Here is a 20,202-nt window from a genome sequence, read left to right as displayed (position 1 = left end):
AAGGGATATCAAGGGGAGAACTGTTTTGGGCTACCTTATAATTTTAATTCAGGCTTGTGTGTGTTATGTGCATGTTGTTCAGTCCTAGGGGGAGGTAACATCTTGTGCCTCCCCTCTTAGGCTGAATGTACACTCTTTCTTTGTTTACTAAAATTGCATTCATTTATCAAAAACAAAAAAGGGGGAGGGGGGAATAATAGTTGAAGCTATTATGGGCAAGCTTCAGTTTAATTCTGGGGTTGAAGTTTATCCTTTTAATGATCGTAGTCCATAGAGCTGTTCTGTTATCAGGGGAGAGGATGATTGATTTCTGAATGTTGGATACTAGCAGAGGGTGGTTTTAGTCCATATTAGACTTAGGCAACTGTTCTTGATTATGTATATGCAACTGAATATATTAAAAGTTAGCCATGATTTTTCTTCCTTTGTTTTCATATTCTCTGCATAAGCCCCAAAATGGATCACTTTGAATTTGGGCCTATTGCTAGACCTATACAATTCTTTTTTGTCGTGCTCTCTTACAATTTCAGAACATTTACTTAAGGTTTTGGAATGTCTAGGACATGCATTCACTGGAACTATTTACTTCTTCTGGGCAATATAAAATTCCTTCAATACTTGGATCAGTTTCAGGAAATCAAACTTTCTTGCCTACTTGAACCACAGAAAATAATGGGATTCAGCATTGATTTATGCTGAACTAACTTAATGACAGAAAACTAATCTAATTGAAGTATAATCATTTCTCACAGGCACAGGCAGTTTACCCATATCCAGATCCTTACTATAGAAGTATCTTTGCTCCGTATGGTGCACAACCTATGGTATGTTCACATTTTGCTTCATTGTCTGATAAAACAGATGTTTTTCATGTGATACTGGACTGGTCAGTTGTAAATACAATTTCTGTATATCTTTGTTGATGACTAGTGTCAGATGCACCCTCACTTGATGGGAATTCATCAAGCTGGGGTACCATTGCCATTAGACGCTGAAGAGCCTGTTTATGTCAATGCAAAACAATATCATGGTATCTTGCGTCGTCGGCAATCTCGTGCAAAAGCTGAATCAGAGAATAAATTGATCAAGTCTCGGAAGGTATGTAACAATCTCAAGTAATCTTTCTTAAGTATTATACAAAGTAGTAGCTTTATATACTTGAATGATTTTTTAATAGTTGATGCTTATCCCATATTGCCTTTCACCCTTTACATTCAGCTTTAGAACCTGTCTCTGTTTCCCAAGTAATCTTTCTTTATACATTATGCAATTAAGCGGGTTTCTATGCTTCAATGATTGTTTAATAGCTATAGCTATTGATACTTGTGACAGATTGTCTTTTCTCCTTTGCTTTTATCTTTTAGAACACGTCTCTGTTATGGATTTGCTCTGCCTGAATGATTGCAACTTTTAGGTTTGTTACGTTAAGTTGTTGATTAAGTTACATTATTGGCCTTTGAAACTCTTGATTGACATTTTGACATACTGTCTAAGTATCATCTAATTATTTCTAATGGATGCTGTTAAACAAATAACTAAAATTATTTTTAATGCCTTTTCTTTGTCAAATGTAGGAGTTATTATTCTGTTTTTGTATTTTGCTTAAGGGGTGTGAACAGTGGTATTCTTGTTAGTCTAGAGGAAGTCACTTGAAAGGGTCACAGTGGCTTTTTTATTGTTTTAATTTGTGGTCCATCATGTAACTTAAAGATGCCATGAGTTGAGGTCATGGGTCTAGTATTTGAATCAATAATGCAATATATCACACAAATAGTTACATGCTATATGATATTCTTTACAAATAATATTACACTTGAATGTGGTGGATAAATGGTTAGTTCCTTAACTTTTAAAGCGAATGACCGGGGTTCAAGCCTCTTTAACTAATATATATAAAACAATATACATTAAAGAGGTAATTAAGTACAAATGAAGGAATGGATTAATGGTAACAAGATATTACACATAAATAAAAGGTTATGGTTCAACTCCTACATTAGTGTTTTGAAAATTCCATTCAATTAATGACCTGAGCGGTTATATAGAACTGGGACTGGTTCATCAGTTATCTAGTTAAATCGGCCGGTCAGCCAGTTTTGACCATTGTTTCATTCCAGTTTTAGGGTATGACCGAAATGGCCAGGGGCCCTGTCAGGTTCAATTGGACCATTTGTTCACGAACTCTGTTTTTTAGTGTATGACTGAACTGGCCAGGGCCCGGGTCATGGTTCAACAGGTCCAATCAGCCAGTCTATTCTGGTTTCCTAAACACTGATTTGAATCCCGTGAGATCTCTTTTCTCTCCCACTTCTTTTCTCTCTTGTATGTATTTTCTCCTCGTCTTTGTGTTACTGGTTTGTCCTAGGGTCAATAAGAATAGAACATGGTATCAAAGCATTAGAATCTTATCTGATTGACTTTCTCATTCTTTTTGTTCAACTAGAATTTGATTAGACTGATCTCTATCAATGTTTTTGAACCGTGCTGACCTGGGTGGTCAGACCGTTTGGCTCGGAAACCGTCCAAGCAACCGGTTCTGTTTCACCCCTAACCCATTATTGGGTAAAAAACTGTTATGTCAGAAAACTGCTGACCTGGGCGGTCGAACCGTCGACTCGTTTGATCCGGATAGCAGTTTGTGGTTTAAGAAAGTTGCAGAGAGGGGAGAAACTGAGAGTCTGGGACACGAACTTAGATCTGAAATCCAGCAGAGAGAGAGAGAGAGAGAGAGAGAGAGAGAGAGAGAGAGAGAAGACGACGACTACAGACGTTGTAGAGAAATTGATCTCAGATCTGAGATCCCACCACCTCGCCGGTAGCATCTAATCATCCTCCTCCTCTTCCTTCTTCCCTCCTTCCTTCCTTCCTTTCCTTCCTTTCCTTTCTTTCCTTCTTTTCTTCTTTCTTTTTTTCTTTCTCAGCCGACAACAGTCTCTTCTCCTGTTCTCCTTTCTCATATAAATATTTTCCCTAATGCAGACCATCCGAACCGTTCGACCCGGAAACCGGTAGCTAGAACGGTTCCGTTTCCGGGTCGGTTTTTAAAACCTTGATCTCTATAGGACAACAATCAGATTAGAGCTATTCTAATTGAACATAGATTCAGGTTTTCTTTCTTATTCTATATGTGATTGATATATGCTGGTGCTATGGTGTAATCTCTCTATTTGGTATCCAAAGAGGGTGTGACTGGTGTGTGGTAAAGCAGATTTCTATGGGCAGAAAGGTTCTTGACTTCTTGGAAGTGACAGGTAATTATGATTGAATATGTAGAAATATTAGGCTGGATGGTTCATAATTTGATTCAGCTTTATTTTATTTCTTTTTGTGTTAATGGCCTTTAGTTTCATTGGCATGCTAACCTTTTTTTCTTTAAGTATTAGAAGCAACTGCCCCATCAAGGGTATTTATGTAATTATATTTTAATTTAAATAAAAAATTTTGGGGGCTGGAGAGAGTTTTATCGACTCTTCTTTTCTCTCTTCTCTTCTCTTCTCTTGCCCTCTTCCTCTCTTGCTCTCGTACTCTTTCTTTGTTGCTTTTTTATTAAACAAAAGAATTAATTGTTGGTTAGTTTTCTTTTCTGGGTATTAGAGTAGTACAACTACCTTTTTTCTTTTCTTTTTAATCCCATACATAGTGTGCATGGAGAATTGAATGGGTGATTGATTAGAGAAGATAATCAGCCTTGTTGGTAGAGGATTTTAGGAGAAAAGAGGTGATCAGATAAGTGCCCAAGATAATTATTGGACTTCTTGGCCGAAACCTTAGCTAATTGGAGATTTTGAATAAAGGGTCCTAGATGGGGTTCCAACTTTGGCACTCAAGGCTTGAAGGGATTCTTTTTGATCCCTATAGAAATTGATCCAAGTAGAACTGGATTCTAGAAGTTCTATAAGGGGCGGCTAGATTTTTATGTTTTCTCTGGGTTTCTATGGTGAAATGACAGTTCAAGGATCTTGTCGAGGTCGGTATTATTTGTTATCTCTTTTAGTCATTCTTATTTTATATTTGAAGATTGTTCCTTGAAGTTTTAAAAGTAATGGAGCACTCTGAAGTAGATAATAGATATCAAGCAAAGCTCTGAGTCCTCTACTGGTTGTGACCATATTGAAGCTTGATGGAACCAATTATTTGGCTTTGACACAGTCAGTGATAATATATGTTTGTAGTAGAGAAAAGTGTGGATATGTCTCCACTCTCCAGTAGTAGTAAGGAGCCAAAGCAAGATGATCCCTCCCACGAGAAGTGGATGTAAGAAAATCATACTGTTATTGGTTGGTTGGTGAACTCAATGCAACCTCGTATCAGCCAACATTACTTGTGGGTAAACTCTGCAAAGGATATTTGGGATAGTGTTGTCTCTTTGTAGAGACATACTCCCAGAAATTGAATGTGACTAGAGCATTTAAGCTGAAAAATGGTGTGGATAATTTACAACAGGAGGAGAAACCATTAGCTGTTTATTATTGCTGAAATTTCTATGGCAAGAGATTGGTACGATGGAGGTAATTGTTTAGGAGAGTAAAAACGATGTTGAAACATATAGAGAACTTGTGGAAAGAAACTGGGTGTTTGAATTTCTTACATGGCTGAATACAGAATATGACATCACTAGATAGAATATATTGGCAAATGATGATGTAATTCTCTCTTGGGCTTATTCTATGGTGAGTGGTGAGGAAGTAGAAGGCAAATACAATTTCAAGGAGTAGTTCAATTGACCACTTTGCTAATGTAGGGGTGAAACCTAAGGCAACTAAAGAAATGAAAGATGTTATATGTGAATATTGCAAAAAGCCAAAACATACAGGGACAACCCCTAAAAGTTGTCCCTACTAGATGTTGCTAAGCAAAACCAAGGACAATCCATAAAAGTTGCTTTTGGATCTTCCTCTTCAGAGTCCACTGGTCATATTATGTCTAGGTCATTTGTCTTTTTTCAGCTTTCAGTCATTTATTTCTTGAATTGTTTAAAGGAGTCTGTTTGTCAAGTTTGCATTGTGAGCCATGTGAGTTTTTGGAGCATTGTAGAAACACTTATCTTTTGAGTAATAAAATATCTACTTTTTTTTTTTTTCATATTGTGCATTTTTCATATATTTTACTAATGTTTTTGTACTTGAATGTAATGGTTAAAACTTTACATTTTGTTTAAAAAACATGTGCATTAAAGCCATATATACATTAAAGGGTCATAAATGTACAAGATGATACACACAATAGAAAGGTTATGAGTTCAAGTCTTGCCATTAACATTTTGAAACTTCATTCATTTGGTGACTGGATGGTTCTATAAAACCGGGACCAGTTCACTGGTTTTCCGGTTAAACCAGTTTTTCATGAATTATGGTTCTTAGCATATGACTGAACCAGTCCGGTTTGGTGTTCTAAACAGGTTTTTTGAAGGCTGAAATAGGAGTGAAATCCCTCCAGTTTCAGGTTTACTTGTGTATTGGTTTATTGTCATAAATCAATGCAGTGTACTTCAAAAAAAAAAAAAAAACTATATATTTCATCTTTAATTGTAGAAAATCAGTTAAAGACGATTAGTCAAACACCTTGAAACTATCACAAATATATTTCCTCCTTCCCTTTTCTCCTTTCTTTCTTTATGTTTATTACAAAATGGATGGTGTTTAGTGAATTTTGATTTTAAATTGTTCATAGTCTCTCAAGTATTGAAATCAATTTCTCGCTAGATGTTGCATACTTTATTGAAATTCTTCGTTAAAATCTCTTCAGAAGATATTTTTTTTTGATGAATAATCTCTTTAGAAGATATTGAATATTGTTCCCTGAGTATCTCAATATCACACTGAAGTGATGCAAAGATGCTTACATTTATGTTCAGTTGGTCAAAAACATTTTTGCATGAAGCAGATGGACATTGAAAACACAAACAGTACTATTGTAGCTGCACAGCGTTTTTCTCACTCTATATGATCTTCTGGGACAAAGCGATAAGCAATTGGAACTATTCTTTGCAGCCTTACCTACATGAATCTCGACATTTACATGCTATGAGAAGAGCGAGGGGATGTGGAGGCCGCTTTCTCAATGCCAAGAGTAGTGAGAAACAACAGAATAAAGGGGCCTCAGGTGATGAAGCGCAATCAGATGCTAATCTCGATTCCAATAAAATCCAACAAGCTTCCTCAGAGACGGCATCTTGAAAACCATGGAGGCAATGTTTACACTGCAATAGACATAGCAGTAGTGTGTCTGGCAAAACAACTTTTATATCAATAGCCAGAGGGATTTGATGCGTCTCGGTATTGCTGGCTTACAAAAGTGTTGTTCTAGATTTTCTCCAGAGTAGTCAGATTTGGGTGTGTATAGTTCTTTTGGTAATTTCTTTTTAGATAACTTGCTACTGGGAGTGAAACAGATTGGTATTCCTAGAAAATCAGTTTATTGTATGCTCGGGCAATGGATTTTTCTAGTTTAGTGACTTCACACTGTTCTTCCAGTGCAGCAGCTGTATAGATATACAGGTTTAATGTTAATACAACGTTGAATATTGGTTGGTTCTCTGGTAATGTTCCAGTAGCTGATCATTTCTTGTCCGCATCGAAGCCTTCATATATATCTATATCTATAACTATGTACACTACTATTATCTATCTGTCTATAATATATCTATAAATATCCCTATAGGCTTTTGGATTTTTTCATAATTATAATACCCCTTTTGAACTTGTTCCTCTCTATTGTGAGGACAAAAACTGTAGTTTAGATAGTACTTTTCGGTGCATCCCATTTCCTCAGTCTTTACATTTAAGGCTTTTAACTCCCATTGTAACCTCATCGCTGACAAAAAAAAAAGTCACATCCCTTCTTTAAGGTATTTTTGTCTTTCATTATTAACTTCCACTAAGCATTAATAAATAATAATATCTAAGGGTTTTTGATTTTTTTCTTTGACTATGATTATCTCTAATCTTAAGCTTGGTGCATCTCAATTTTGAGGGAAAATTGTAATTTACATGCTACATTTTAGTGCATCTTATTCCCCAAATCCTTTCTATATCATGATTTTTATCTTTAAAGGCATTCTTGTCTTTCATCATTAAATTCCATTAATTAGATCCATGAACACTAATAAATAATAACATGCAAGGGTTCTTGGATTTTTTCTGACTGATTATCTCTAATTTCGAGCTTGGTGCATCTCTATGTTGAGGGCAAAATTATAATTTACTTATTACATTTTAGTGCATCTTATTCCCTCGTTAAGTCCATTCTATATGAATTTTATCATTAAGGTGTTGTCTTTCATCATTAAATTCTACTAATTTTTAAAATCGACTTAAAATGAATTCGGTTTTTCTTGGTGAAGTCATGATGTTATAAGGAATTCAATGTTCCTGGTCAAATAAGTGAAGTCATGATGTTATAATTAAATGCTAAAAATTTAAATTAGATAAAAATACAGAAATAAAGCAAACCTTAGAAAAGTTTGGGAAATATAAGAAGTCTTGAATTTTTTGTTTTTTTTTGATTTTTTATCGCATGTTATTTTTGAAACAACTAATGAGAAACTCTCATTTTTCCATGAAAATCTTCCTAAAATCTCTCATTCTCTCTTGTATGTTCCCATTAATCAAAATAATCTTCTCTCCTAAAATTTCTTCTAAATTACTTTTCCCATCTAAAACTTCCTCCTAAAACATCTCCTAATCTATCACACAATAAATCATCTAATGCTAACACCCTTCTCTCTCTCTCTCTCTCTCTCTCTCTCTCCATTAAAATATTAATGTTTAAGTCAAAGCATTTTTCAAAAAACAGTTTTAAGTTTAAACATTGAAATAAGATGAGTAAAAAATATCTAAAATACTAATAAGATAAACAAATAAATAATACAATAAGACAAATAATAAAACTAAAGTATTAAAACTTAGTAATTAATTAAAAATATTATTTTAATTATAAATAATATTTTTATGTTGTCATTGTAAAATTTAATAATTAATTATATAATTATAAATAATAAAATTTATTTCAATTTAAAAATGATTAATATAATATAAAATTCATAATTATTTATTGTTTTTAATTTTACCAATAATAATTGTTAAATTTAATTACATTAATATTATACTTAATTTGTAATAAAATGTTCTAACATTATTAAAAATTTTAGATATAAATAAACTTAGCATAATATCATAACTTAAATTACACAGCAGTAACAATTTATTAAAAAATTAAAACTTAATTAAAGTAAAAATTATTAATTTAAACAAAATTTAAATTTAAATTTAAAATTATAAAAAATCAATAGAACAAATCCCGTTTAGTACATGTTTGCCTTCACCCTATCTAGGCCCTTCAATTTGTCACATCATCGAGCTCTTAACTGGTTACATCACCTTACCTCCCACTTCACCACCATAACAAAGGTGGAAACTTTCCAAAAATTAAACATATAGGATAATTAAAATATCAATGTATTTTGATATTTTTAGTAATTAATTATTTATAAATACATAAATTTTGAAAATTAATTTATTTAGATAAATTTATTTATCATTAATTATCATTAATTAATTATTTATGATTCATTAATGATAATTAAAGAGATAATTATTAGTTAATGATTACAGAAATAATTTGGAGTTAATAATTAATGAAAATTATTGATATTTACTTAAGATTAAAAATAGTTATCTGAAACATTTGGATAGAATTTGTTGAAAAGTGTAGAAATTTTCAATAAAATGTAGAATTTGCTGATTATCATGGATATTCTGAGGAAAATGCATATACTTGCAATTTGAATATACGGTAATACACAAAATCGTCAACACATAACATGCATTTATACATTAATGACTATTAAATATATTATTTAAGTGATTTTTTTTTTACTTTTTTCCACAGTTTTTTTTGTCTACCTTAAGCTTTGTGCCATCATCAAGACATTGAAACTTTTTATTTTTTTTAAATTGTACATTTTTTAATCATGCGGCATAAGTTTTTATTGGACTTCAATGTTATAAGTTTCTTTGATGGTAAATTTTATTTTTGTTTTGTATGATATTTAATTTTATTGCTTATGAATACCAAATATTACTATTTTTATATGTTTGCACTATGTGAAGAAGACAAACTAAGGATGAGAGGAAGGCTAAGTTGATGGGCAAGGACTCAAAAGGTCCAAAGCATGGTGGTGGTGGAGGAAAGAGATGAGGTCTTTGTTAAGCAAAATCCTTTTTTTTTTTTTTTGTTTGTTTGTTGTAGTTATATCTAGAAGTATTCGAACTTAATAGCCATTTTTATTTAGTTTGGCATTTTCTTATACGATACCTAGAATGTGAATGAAACTTTGAAGACTAATCTTTGGTTAAACAAAGAAAAATTACTTAGTAACTTAATTTGTTATACCATTCTCAATTACAAATTCCTTAAGAAAAACTCAAAATTAAGTAACAAAACTTTAGCAAATATTACATTAACAAAGTTCACTTAACAATATTATAACAATTCTAATTAATTATAACTTGGATTTAAATTACTTTTAATTATTTCAAATAAATTTGATTAAACATAACTACACTAATAAAATATAAATTTAATTAATTAAATTTACAAGGCTTTTTTTTCTTCAATTTCTCTTAACAAAAAACTTCTTAGATTGCTCTTTTGCTTCAATTTTAATTCCCTCCATCATCGTATTGGATAGCGGCTTTTCCTGTGCATCACACGGGGCCCTACTAGTATTATATATTTGTCATATTTAACAAAAAGAAGTATGATAAATAAAAAACACTTTCTCAATGATAGAAATAAAATACCAAATTTAAAATTGTTAACAAAATTAAACTAGTTACCTCCTTGAGTGGTGGGTGAATTTAAAGTTGATTAAAAATTAAACCAGTTTTTTCCTTGAGTGGTTGGTCAATGGTTCAACCATTCAGATCAATGGATTAACATGTGATATCATAGTTAAATGATAATTTTTAAATAAAAATATAAAAAATATAGAAAATACAAGAAACAGAAAAAATTTAGATACGTCTTTTATATAATATTTTAATTCATAATAAATAAAGAAAAATTGATAAATAAGAAATATTTTTATTAGTGATATAATGGAGTACAAAATTTAAAATCAAATGGGTCAATTGTCCAAGTCAGAAAATGTTGCACATCTCTAATACTATATAATCATCATATAAAAGAAAATAAGTGCAATAAATAAGAATCAATAAATTTTATTAATGATGGATATGGACTAAACTTTAAATCGTCTTAGCAATGAAAGTCTTTTTCATTTCATTTATGGGTTGGTTTAGAAATTCAATGGTCTTGTTAACTCATGATGTAATAATTAAATAAAAAATAAAAAAAGATACAAGTACAAGAAGCTATAGAAAACAAAGGAATTATATAGAAAAGCAAGAAGACATCCCTAATATATACATTCATCATATTATACAAAAATGTGTCATAGACAATAACTTTTATTAATGATGAAAATGTGTAAAAATTTTAAAATGAAAACAAATAAAACCAATTTATTGTTGTGCTAAATGGGTCATCACATCATGTTAATAATACAAATTTATAATTAGATCGACATATAAGGGATTATAGAAAATATAGAAATTTTGATAAGAAATCTTGATATATATTTGATATTATCATCATCGTCATCATCATTATTATGAAAAGTTTCACGTGTCTTTTTGACTTTTTTCTTAGCTAAAATTCCCCTATTTTTTAGTTCTGCCCCTTTTTTATGAGATCAGAAATTGTAGTTTAAATAATATTTTTTGGTGCATTCCCTGAGAAGTCACATATCTCAGGCATTAACCTCCATTCTTTTCATTGAATATGTGTGCGATCTGGTCCGATGCCTAAGTTAGCGAAGAATGATTGAGGATGCTAGAAAGCAAGAGAGCAAGAGAATTCTGAGAGCTAATCACACATCCCTTCTCTAGTTGGAGGGGACGCTTGCCTTTATTAAGGGCAGGTAGTCGTGAGCTTCATGTAGCACAAATGAGATCTTTGGGAGGACATGGTTTATCGGCCTGCCACGCTCGGAGGTGGTTTTACGCTTGAACACGGTTTTCACGTAAAGAGATAAAGTTTATTTGATTTCCTCCGAAGCGGGTGGCGCGGGAGCCGGCTCCATTGGTGAGGTGACATGATCCTAGAGGATTTGGAGATGATAAGTCACACATAAAGGAGGTTGGTCGCCACATCACGTAGGTCACCAATTAGGCCTCAATGAGGTCGGTGGGACCTCGGTCGGAAGTCACCCTTCATGTTGAGGTGCCTATAGGTTGGCCCTACCAAGGTGGTGCCAAAACGCTCTCATAGTGTGCGAGGTGTGTTCGAGGTGCATCCATGGTGAACTCTATCATCTTGGCAAAGACAAGTCATTGCCTACGTAGCGTTGAGGTGTTATGCAATGGTGCGGAGGTGCTATGTGACGTGATGTCACTGGATGATCCCTCCACTCCCAAGTCAAAGTCGGTTTGGCGAAGGGAGTAGCTTGATGTAGGTCTCTGGCTCGAAGTGGCTGGGTTTGGTTTGTTCATCACTACTGGTTTAGTTTGCTCACTTGAACTGGTTCAATAGGTTGCATTGGCCGCATAGATGTTGCACAACAAATTTGATTTTTGAATCACACGTGCAAATTCGAATTTTGAATCCACCCTTGAAACTTGAAGTAGCATGTTCTTATGAACCGTTGGATCGGATGCATCACAACTGTCTATTGCTTGGGTCCCTTGTCTATATACAGGGGGCCCTAAGGGGTACCATTTAATTTTTGAAGTAGCATGTTCATATGAACCATTGGATCGGATGCATCACAACTGTCAATTGCTTGGGTCCCTTGTCTATATATAGGGGGCCCCTAAGGGGTACCGTTTGCATTATTTTTTGCAGTTTTTGTGGAGTTGTAGGAGTAAGAGGTCGAAGAGTTTGATGAGAGCAGGCGAGGTTGGTTTTGCGCAGTGAGGTCGGTCCACTTTCTCGCAGTCATGTTAGTGAGCCCTTTTCCCTTACTTTAAGTTATGTCTTCTAGTGAGTGAGAGAGAGAGTACCACCCGTACACTTGAGCCGAGGCAGGGACTTTGGCTAAAAAGCAACGAGGATCCCAAAAAGGGTCCTTGACCTCTCAATGCCAACCTAAGACAAGGTCAGTGTTCGGACCTACTGAACTGAGTGGTGAAGAAATTGTAGACTTGGTCACAACCTACTAGATACTGGACACTTACAATTGCATCCAATTCGGCGAGGACCAGCATCCTTGAAGTTATAGTTTGTGTCTTCGATGAGGTCTTGATTGTCGGACTTTGTTTCCCTGTGCTGAGACATTATGGCATTTCCTTAAATCAACTTCACCAGAACTCCATTAAAACCATTGTCAGGATAATCTCCATTTGCTACCACCTTGGTTTTCATTTGAACATAGACATCTTCTTGGGGTTCTATCAGATAAAAAGCATCAACGAACCCTACTTTTTTTACCGGTGCTACTGACCTGGCTACAAGCTCCTGGGTAGCTTCCCTGTGAAGGTGGCGCACTAAAAGACAAGACACTTCTTGTCCCAAGAGAATAGCTGGCCTATGGGCACTACTTGGTCGGCTGAACCAAAAAAGGTCTTGAATTCGATGAGACACTATTGAACGAGGTTCAATTTCTCCTAGCACGACAATCACTGGTCGATGAATTCTTGGCCAAATCGATGTTTATCCGAGCTGGTTTGAGCCCTGTAGGTTCGTCGCCCTCGTTGCACATAGCTATTTTTGCAGTTTGACATTTTCTTGTTTCAGCGGCAGAAATTTCTAGCATTTCATCCATTTTGGCTGTTGCTAAGAGACCCTCCAAGAAGAAAGAAGGGCTGGAGATTCAGCTCTCTCGTCGGTCATTGAACAAGGGTCGACTGATGGCAGGTCGGCTAGCAGGAGGTCGGTCAAGCATGAAGTGGTTGATCTTTAGGAGGGCGGAGGCCCAATGTATGCCGATCCATCCTTCTACGGCATACCAGATGCAACAACTCAGTCACCGATGCCCCACATCCCTACACCTGACCCTGTAGATGACACCTCTAGTTCATATGGTCCTCCCTTCATTCCTCCATGGCGCTAATCAAATTCGGGATCCCCTCATTGTCCTTTAAGTCATGATCCCCTCATCCTCTTGGTATGTATCTCCACTTTGGATGTTTGCACATATTTTCTATAGGTTTTGATTGCTCTATTTCTGTTATTTGCGGCCAACAACATGGGCCAGATATTGTTGGACCGGGTCGCCACTTCGGAACATGGCTTGAACAAATTAAGGGCCGGTGTTGAGTCCCTTTGTTCCCAGCTGGAGGGAGCTCATCTCGACACTAAGGAGGATCATCAACAATTTTGTAGCCTCAATGCCGACCTGACCCATGAGTTGGAGGTCAGGGGCACCGCCATTAACCTGATTGGCGAAGTGTAGGAATGGACTCGTCAGCTTGAAGAGAGGTGGAACAAATATTTTGAGGATATTTTCCAGGCCCAGAGGAGTTCCATTGCTCGCTGAAGTATGAGCATGAGAAAGCAGAGTATGCCATGCCCGCCTCCAGAGGGGCTTCAAATTGTGTGGCTACTTCCTCTAGTCTCTCCATCATAATTTTGATTTCGACACTATGTTCATTAGGTCGGTTCCAGATGAGATGGCCGACGAGGTCGATGCAGAGCCTGGGACCGAGGAGGAGAATGGAGATGGCAGTGAGAATGACCCCGAGGAGGTTGCTGGAGACGATGACAACTATAAGGAGTAGTTGCTGAAAACTGATTTCTTTTCCTTTCTTGACTGGATGTACCCTAGGCCTACATGATCAGAAAATTGGAAATTGAATTGCTTTTCTTTTTTGCATTAAGGTACTTGTCCCTTTTTTTGTTAAATAATGAAGTTTACTTTGTTGAGGTGTCAGGGTGTTTCTAAGCCGAGGTGCTAAGAGCGAATCGTCATGTTATAAATTTGGCTAAATTAAAACGTTACCAAAGTGTCTAAGCGCACTGAGGTGTGCATGGTGCAGGTCAATCACAAGTTGCTGACACATTTTGAATGTTAGACAGTTATGTCCTTAGCTCCAATCAGATTGATGTATCTTTTGACATTTATCGAAAATGAATAAAGTACATATTTGATTCATGTCATTTTGGTGTGTTTCTATGTAATACCCTTAAGCTGGACACTTATGCGACTCGTGTTAGTTTTGAATCTTCACATTCGTTCGATAAATCTGGCGAGATTTATCCTAGCAAGGTTGACACTAATGTGCTGCCAAGTTGGTTGGGGTGGCTTGTCTCAGCTGTCGGGGTGAGACCTGAGGTACATGTAGTGAGTTTTCTTGAAACCCTAAACCGAACCAAATTCCTTTATTGCCCTGGACCTTGGAGATAGATGGGCAAAACTGGAATGTTACACTAGACCCCTAGACTCGATTATAGTACTACACTAGGTGTCAGATTGGGCTGTCTTTAATATGCCAATCAATGAGATCCTTAGAGGGGGTCAAAACCTGGGTATGTTGGGACAGTTCGAGAATTCATCTAAGTGGGTGATCATAGTGACAGAATCAACCCCTTTGTCGGACAAAGTGAATGATCGGCAAATGCACTTTCTTTGAAGGAAAAACCTGGGTATGTTGCAAAATACATTTATATAGAGATACACACACACACACACACACACACATATATATATATATATATATATATATATATATATATATATATATATATATATATATATATATATGATTTCAAAATGTTTACAAAAATGTTTTAATTCCCAAGATCCTTGTAAGTAGAGAGTGTAGCATTGTACCTTGCAGTCGAGGGAGAGGTCCTCTCTTGTTGGGGAGGGTTTGATCGTTATAGGCTGAGAGGTTAAGTGTAAGACCATTGAGGGTAATACATGATGAGATAATTTTGCATCTATCCACAGTTCTTGGATTCTCATAAGGTGGCTGGATCCAAGAACAATTTAGTGTAAATGTTTGGCCCATTAAGAGACCATGGTGATGGACTCAGGGGTTCACTGTCTTCTACAGTGATTTCGACCAGGCCTTCTAACAAAGGCTGGGTTGAACCCATGTGGCTGATGTGTAGATTGATGTAAGGGTCCCATGTGGTTATGTGCTCACTTAACCTCTTAACCTGCTACCAAATTGGCTCTCTTTGTATGGCGTGGGACTTAAACATTGATCTACACATCACTCACATGAGTTCAGCCCAACCTTTGTTACAAGGCCTGGCCAAATTCACTGTAGAAGATAGTGAACCCCTGAGTCCATTGCTATGAACTCTTAATGGACCCAACATTTACACTAAATGGTTGTTGGGTCTAGCCACCTTATGAAAACCCAATGACTATGGGCAGATGCAAGATTAGCCCATCGGGTATTACCCTCAATGGTCTTACACTTAACCTCTCAGCCCATAATGATCAAACACTACCCGACAAGAGAGGACCTCTCCCTCGGTTGCAAGGTACAGTGCTACACTCTACTTACATGGATCACGGGAATTAAAACCTTTTGCAAACATTTTGAAACCATAATATAGTATGCCCTTAGCTCCAATCAGATTGATGTACTTGATAACATTTATGGTAAATGAATAAAAGTACATAATTGATTCATGTGATTGTGGTGTGTTTCTGTGTAATACCCTTAAATTGGGCACTTATGAGACTCATGTTAGATTAGAATTTTCACAGCCGTTGGGGATATTTATCCTGCCAAGGCTAACACTAATGTGCCACCAAGTTGGTTTAGGTGGCTTGTCTCGGCTGCTAGGGTGATACTTGAGGTACATGCAGTGTGGGTTTTCTTGAATCCCTGAACCAGACCAAATTTCTAGTATTGTCCTGGACCTTGGAGATAGATGGGAAAAACTGAAATGTTACACTTGACCCCTAGACTCGATTATGGTATTGCACTAGGTGTTGGATTGGGTTGTCTTTGATATGCTAATCAGTGAGATCCTTAGAGGGGGTCAAAACCTGGGTATTTTGGGTCAGTCTGAGAATTCACCTGAGTGGGTGATCATAGTTATAGGATCAGCCCCTTTGTTGGACAAAGTGAATGATCGGGGAATGCACTCTCTTTGATGGAAACCTAAACTGCCGGCAATTGAATTCAACCGTTGAAATTTGTTTTGCAAAATATATTTATATAGAGATATACATATAGATATATTATGGTTTCAAAATGTTTGCAAAATGTTTTAATTCCCGGGATCCATGTGAGTAGAGAGTGCAACACTGTTCCTTGCAGCCGAGGGAGAGATCCTCTCTTGTCGGGCAGTGTTTGATCATTATGGGCTGAGAGGTTAAGTGTAAGACCATTGGGGGTAATACCTGATTTGCTAATCTTGCATCTGCCCACAGTCATTGGGTTGTCATAAGGTGGCTGGACCCAAGGACCATTTAGTGTAAATGTTGGGTCCATTAAGAGCCCATGGTGATGGACTCAGGGTTTCACTATGTCCTACAGTGAATTTGGCTCGGCCTTGTAACAAAGGCTGAACTGAACCTATGTGGCTGAATTGTAGATCAATGTTTGGGTCCCACACTATACAAAGAGAGCCAACTGGGCAGCAAGCTAAGAGGTTAAGTGACCACATAAACTTAATGGGCCTAAAGCCTAATTCGAAATGGGCTTAAGTCACTTAATTAAAAAGAGGCAAGATAGGATTTATAATCTGATTAGGATTAACTAAAGGATAAGATAAGTCTTATCCATTCAAGAGTCTAGGTCCAAATTTCAGAATTGGATTAAGCAAACCCTCTCCTAATTAGATTAGGAGGCTGATCATGAGAATGCTATAAACAAAGGGCCGAATTCCTTATTTATACAACACAACAATCTGCAGAGTTCTTCCCTTTTCTTGCCGCCTTTACCCAGTTCGATCTCCAGTTGTGGGAGTGATCAAGAAATATTCTTGATATTGCTTTTTGGTAGAAGAATTAATCTGAACTCATGCTCACCAGCCCTTTACTCCATTCTTGTTGAAGAATTCAGTTCTTGCTGAGAGTCGTCCTGCTGATCTTGCTTCACCACACACTGTGTCATCTTCAGTGGAAGCGGATTTTTGTTTTCTCCTTGGGCGTGAATACATTCATTGGGAGTTGCTACTACTTCCTATTTGGTATATTCCTCTTCTCCCTTCTGGTTTCAGATCTGGTCTGATTTGGTTCAAGGCTGATCCTTAAAAATGCAGTTTTCTAAAATAGGGAATGCAATTCCCAGATGGGAGAGAGAGACAAATTTGAAAATTTGCCCTACATTCCTATAGGGTTCAGACATCCATATGATGGATCTCTCATCCCTTCAGTGGTATCAGAGCCAGGTTCACATTCTTGAACCAAAATCAGATCTTATTTGAACCTGAACAAATAGGTAGAATCGGTTCTACTCGATTTGCGCAGATTAGGATTTTTTTTTTTTGAGAATTCGGTTCTCAACTATCGGTGATTGATCTGAAATTAAATTCTTTGACATAGATTGGACCGAATCTGTGGTTCGATTAGGGCTGTTAACAATTCTAAAATTCCATATATGGGCCGAGGGTTTGATGGAAAATTGCAAGGTGCAATTCGGCCTGCAACTGTAAAACCTAAGTTTAATTTGTTAAAACTACATAAGCCCAATACAACATAAAAGCTATATGAGCCAAACTACTCTTTGCAATTCAACCCATATACCTAGATAATATTAATTGGTAATATTATGGGTTTTAATTGTGGGTTTTATTGTTATTAATTGATTAGATCAATTATGGATGTTGAATCATGTGAGGTATGTGATGTGATGTGATGTGCTGCGAACATGGGCCATAAGCATTTGGCCCATGTAAATATGTTAGTGTCTCTTTCGCACACCATGGCTGAATGCACATCATTGCAATGGTGTCTATAAGATCATTGGATGATCTCCCTGCGTGATGGGCCCCACATCAGCTTCCTCCCCAAAAGGAGCCGTGCAGAACCCTAGCCATTTAGGGCCCATCTAAATCTAACTTTGAGAAAGTCAGTGGGAGCTACTTTGGTTTGGTCTAAATAAAACTAGGGCGTAATTATTTGTTCCCTTATGAAAATATAAGTGCATGTCATAGGGAGATTCATATGATGAACTCTCTAAAGCCTTCCATCATTAGCATGCAGATGGGTCCTTCAGTAATGACGAGATGCACCATAAAATTGGGCTATCCATTTGTTGTCGGATCTATTGGATTGTTTCATAAGATGATAGGGGCGTCATAGACCGATGTGGGAGGGGCCTATCCTAAATTGGAAGACACTCTCATGGTACCTTGGCATTCACGAATATGATGGGTAAGCACTTATTGGATAGAAAGGTTTAACTTAAAATGGCATTGAACCTTGTTTGATAGAGGCCAAAGGGAAAGATCAGAGGATGAGTGGATATGATCCTTCATAGAGGGTGGTGGGGTTATGGAGTTGAAACAGTTTGCTCCATGCACTGTATGTGATTTTCCACATTTCTAGGGACATACTTCACAGTCTCCGTCATTGAGACGGGAGGGAAATCTCAGAGATGAATAAACAGAAATGGAACATAGATTAAAAGCCATATCTATGTAGTAAGCATGAATCAATTCAGGTTGTGGACTAATAATATATGCCTTGCCTTTTATAAGAAATAACAAACAGACAATTCGCCAAGTTGTTGGACGATAACAAACTTAAGGGCGCAAATTATGCTGACTAGTTCCGTAACCTTATGCTGGTATTAATGTCTGAGAAATTGGACAAGGTTGGGAAGATAAGAATTTTCTTACCCAGTGCTACATCATAGCTTCCCTCGACAATCCAATACAGAGACAATTCGATCAGATTGAAGTGTCCAAGGATATCCTGGATAGTCTGAGGATAATGTATGAAGAGTAGACTCGTTCTACTCGTCAAAAGGTCTTGTAGTTGTTCATGACCGCAAAAATGACCGAGAGCCAGATGGTTCATGACAATTGTCTCAAGATAATGAGTTACATTAATGAAATAAAGGCACTCGGGTCAGGGATAGATCATGTAAGCAAGGTTGATTCCATCCTAAATTCCTTGCCTCTCACCTTCAATTAGTTTATCATGAACTACAACCTGGATAAGCTAAATGTTAGCCTTCAGGAATTCAACAATATGTTGTAGAGGGCTGAAGAACTGATTAAGAAGGATAAACAGATAGCCATGCTTATTGAATGTGGCAATTTGGGTAAGAAAAAGAGAAGGGCAAAGAAAAAGCCTCTGAAGAAGACTAACAAACCAAACAAGCAGAAGAAGGACAAGGCATTAGATGCATGTCACTTTTGCAAATAGATCAGCCACTAGAAGAGGAAGTGTCCTCAATATCTGGAGACTAAGAAGCAAGGTAATTTCGAATCTTTTATCATAGAGACCAATTTGTTGGTCACTTTTGCTTTTTGGTGTTTTGACTCTAGGGCTTTGACTCATGTGTGTAACTCACTGTAGGGGTTCAAGATAAGCAAAAGACTGAGTGATAGGGAAGTAACACTGTACTTGGGGACTTTTGCAATAGTTGCAGCTATAGTCATAGGAACTGTAGAACTAGTTTTTAGAGAGGGAACAATTGTATTTAAATATTGTCTTTTCATACCTAATTTAAGAAGAAATTTGATTTCTGTCTCAAAATTGTGTTTGGATGGTTATTCTATCTTATTTAGTAATGTGATCACTATTAAACGGAATAATAAATTTCTCACATATGGAGAGCTTGAGGATGGTCTCTATGTTCACCATCCTTCTCTGGATACCAACATTACCAAAACTATGTCAGAAATAATTTCCAAGAATAGGACTCGTGATTCAGTTAGTCCCCCGTGCCTGTGGCATTACTGACTTGGCCACATTAACATAGATCGTATCATAAGGTTGGTAAATGATGGTCCTTTGGTTTTTCTAACTGTAAAAGATATTCCATCCTGTGAGCTTTGCCTTCAGGGTAGGATAACGAAGTGACCATTTACGGGAAAGCCTGAATGATCTATAGGCACACTTGACCTGATACAAACTGATGTATGTGGTTCCCTAAATGTTAGGACACATAATCAACGCGTTTATTTCATAACCTCTACAAATGATTATTCTCGGTATGGTTACACGTACCTAATGAGACATAAGTCTGAACTCTTTAATTCAAAGAGTTCAGACAAGAA

General features: G+C 36.4%; 1 protein-coding gene and 1 long non-coding RNA gene across 27 annotated transcripts in view; both read left to right on the top strand.

The window, feature by feature from the left end:
• The window catches only part of LOC148865502 (nuclear transcription factor Y subunit A-7-like), a 39,876-nt gene extending 33,334 nt beyond the window's left edge, over nucleotides 1–6,542 (top strand). For all 26 annotated transcript variants that reach the window (XM_088975464.1, XM_088975480.1, XM_088975488.1 and 23 more), the window contains 3 exons: nucleotides 753–824; nucleotides 931–1,098; nucleotides 5,991–6,542. In XM_088975464.1, the coding sequence (XP_088831590.1) occupies nucleotides 753–824; nucleotides 931–1,098; nucleotides 5,991–6,176 (426 nt within the window). In that variant the 3' untranslated portion in view covers nucleotides 6,177–6,542. The remainder of the gene's footprint in view (nucleotides 1–752; nucleotides 825–930; nucleotides 1,099–5,990) is intronic.
• A 6,066-nt stretch (nucleotides 6,543–12,608) lies between these two features.
• On the top strand, nucleotides 12,609–13,933 carry LOC148865501 (uncharacterized). Its single transcript, XR_016110943.1, has 2 exons — nucleotides 12,609–13,168; nucleotides 13,259–13,933. It is a non-coding gene; the product is annotated as an uncharacterized LOC148865501 (long non-coding RNA).
• The last annotated feature ends 6,269 nt before the right edge of the window (nucleotides 13,934–20,202 follow it).

The sequence above is a fragment of the Nelumbo lutea genome, chromosome 3 (genome assembly GCF_056320005.1).
Source record: "Nelumbo lutea isolate HS-2025 chromosome 3, American lotus-T2T, whole genome shotgun sequence".
Taxonomy (NCBI): Eukaryota; Viridiplantae; Streptophyta; class Magnoliopsida; order Proteales; family Nelumbonaceae; genus Nelumbo; species Nelumbo lutea.
Note: the sequence above shows the minus strand (reverse complement) of the source record. Positions and strands in the feature narration are given on the sequence as shown.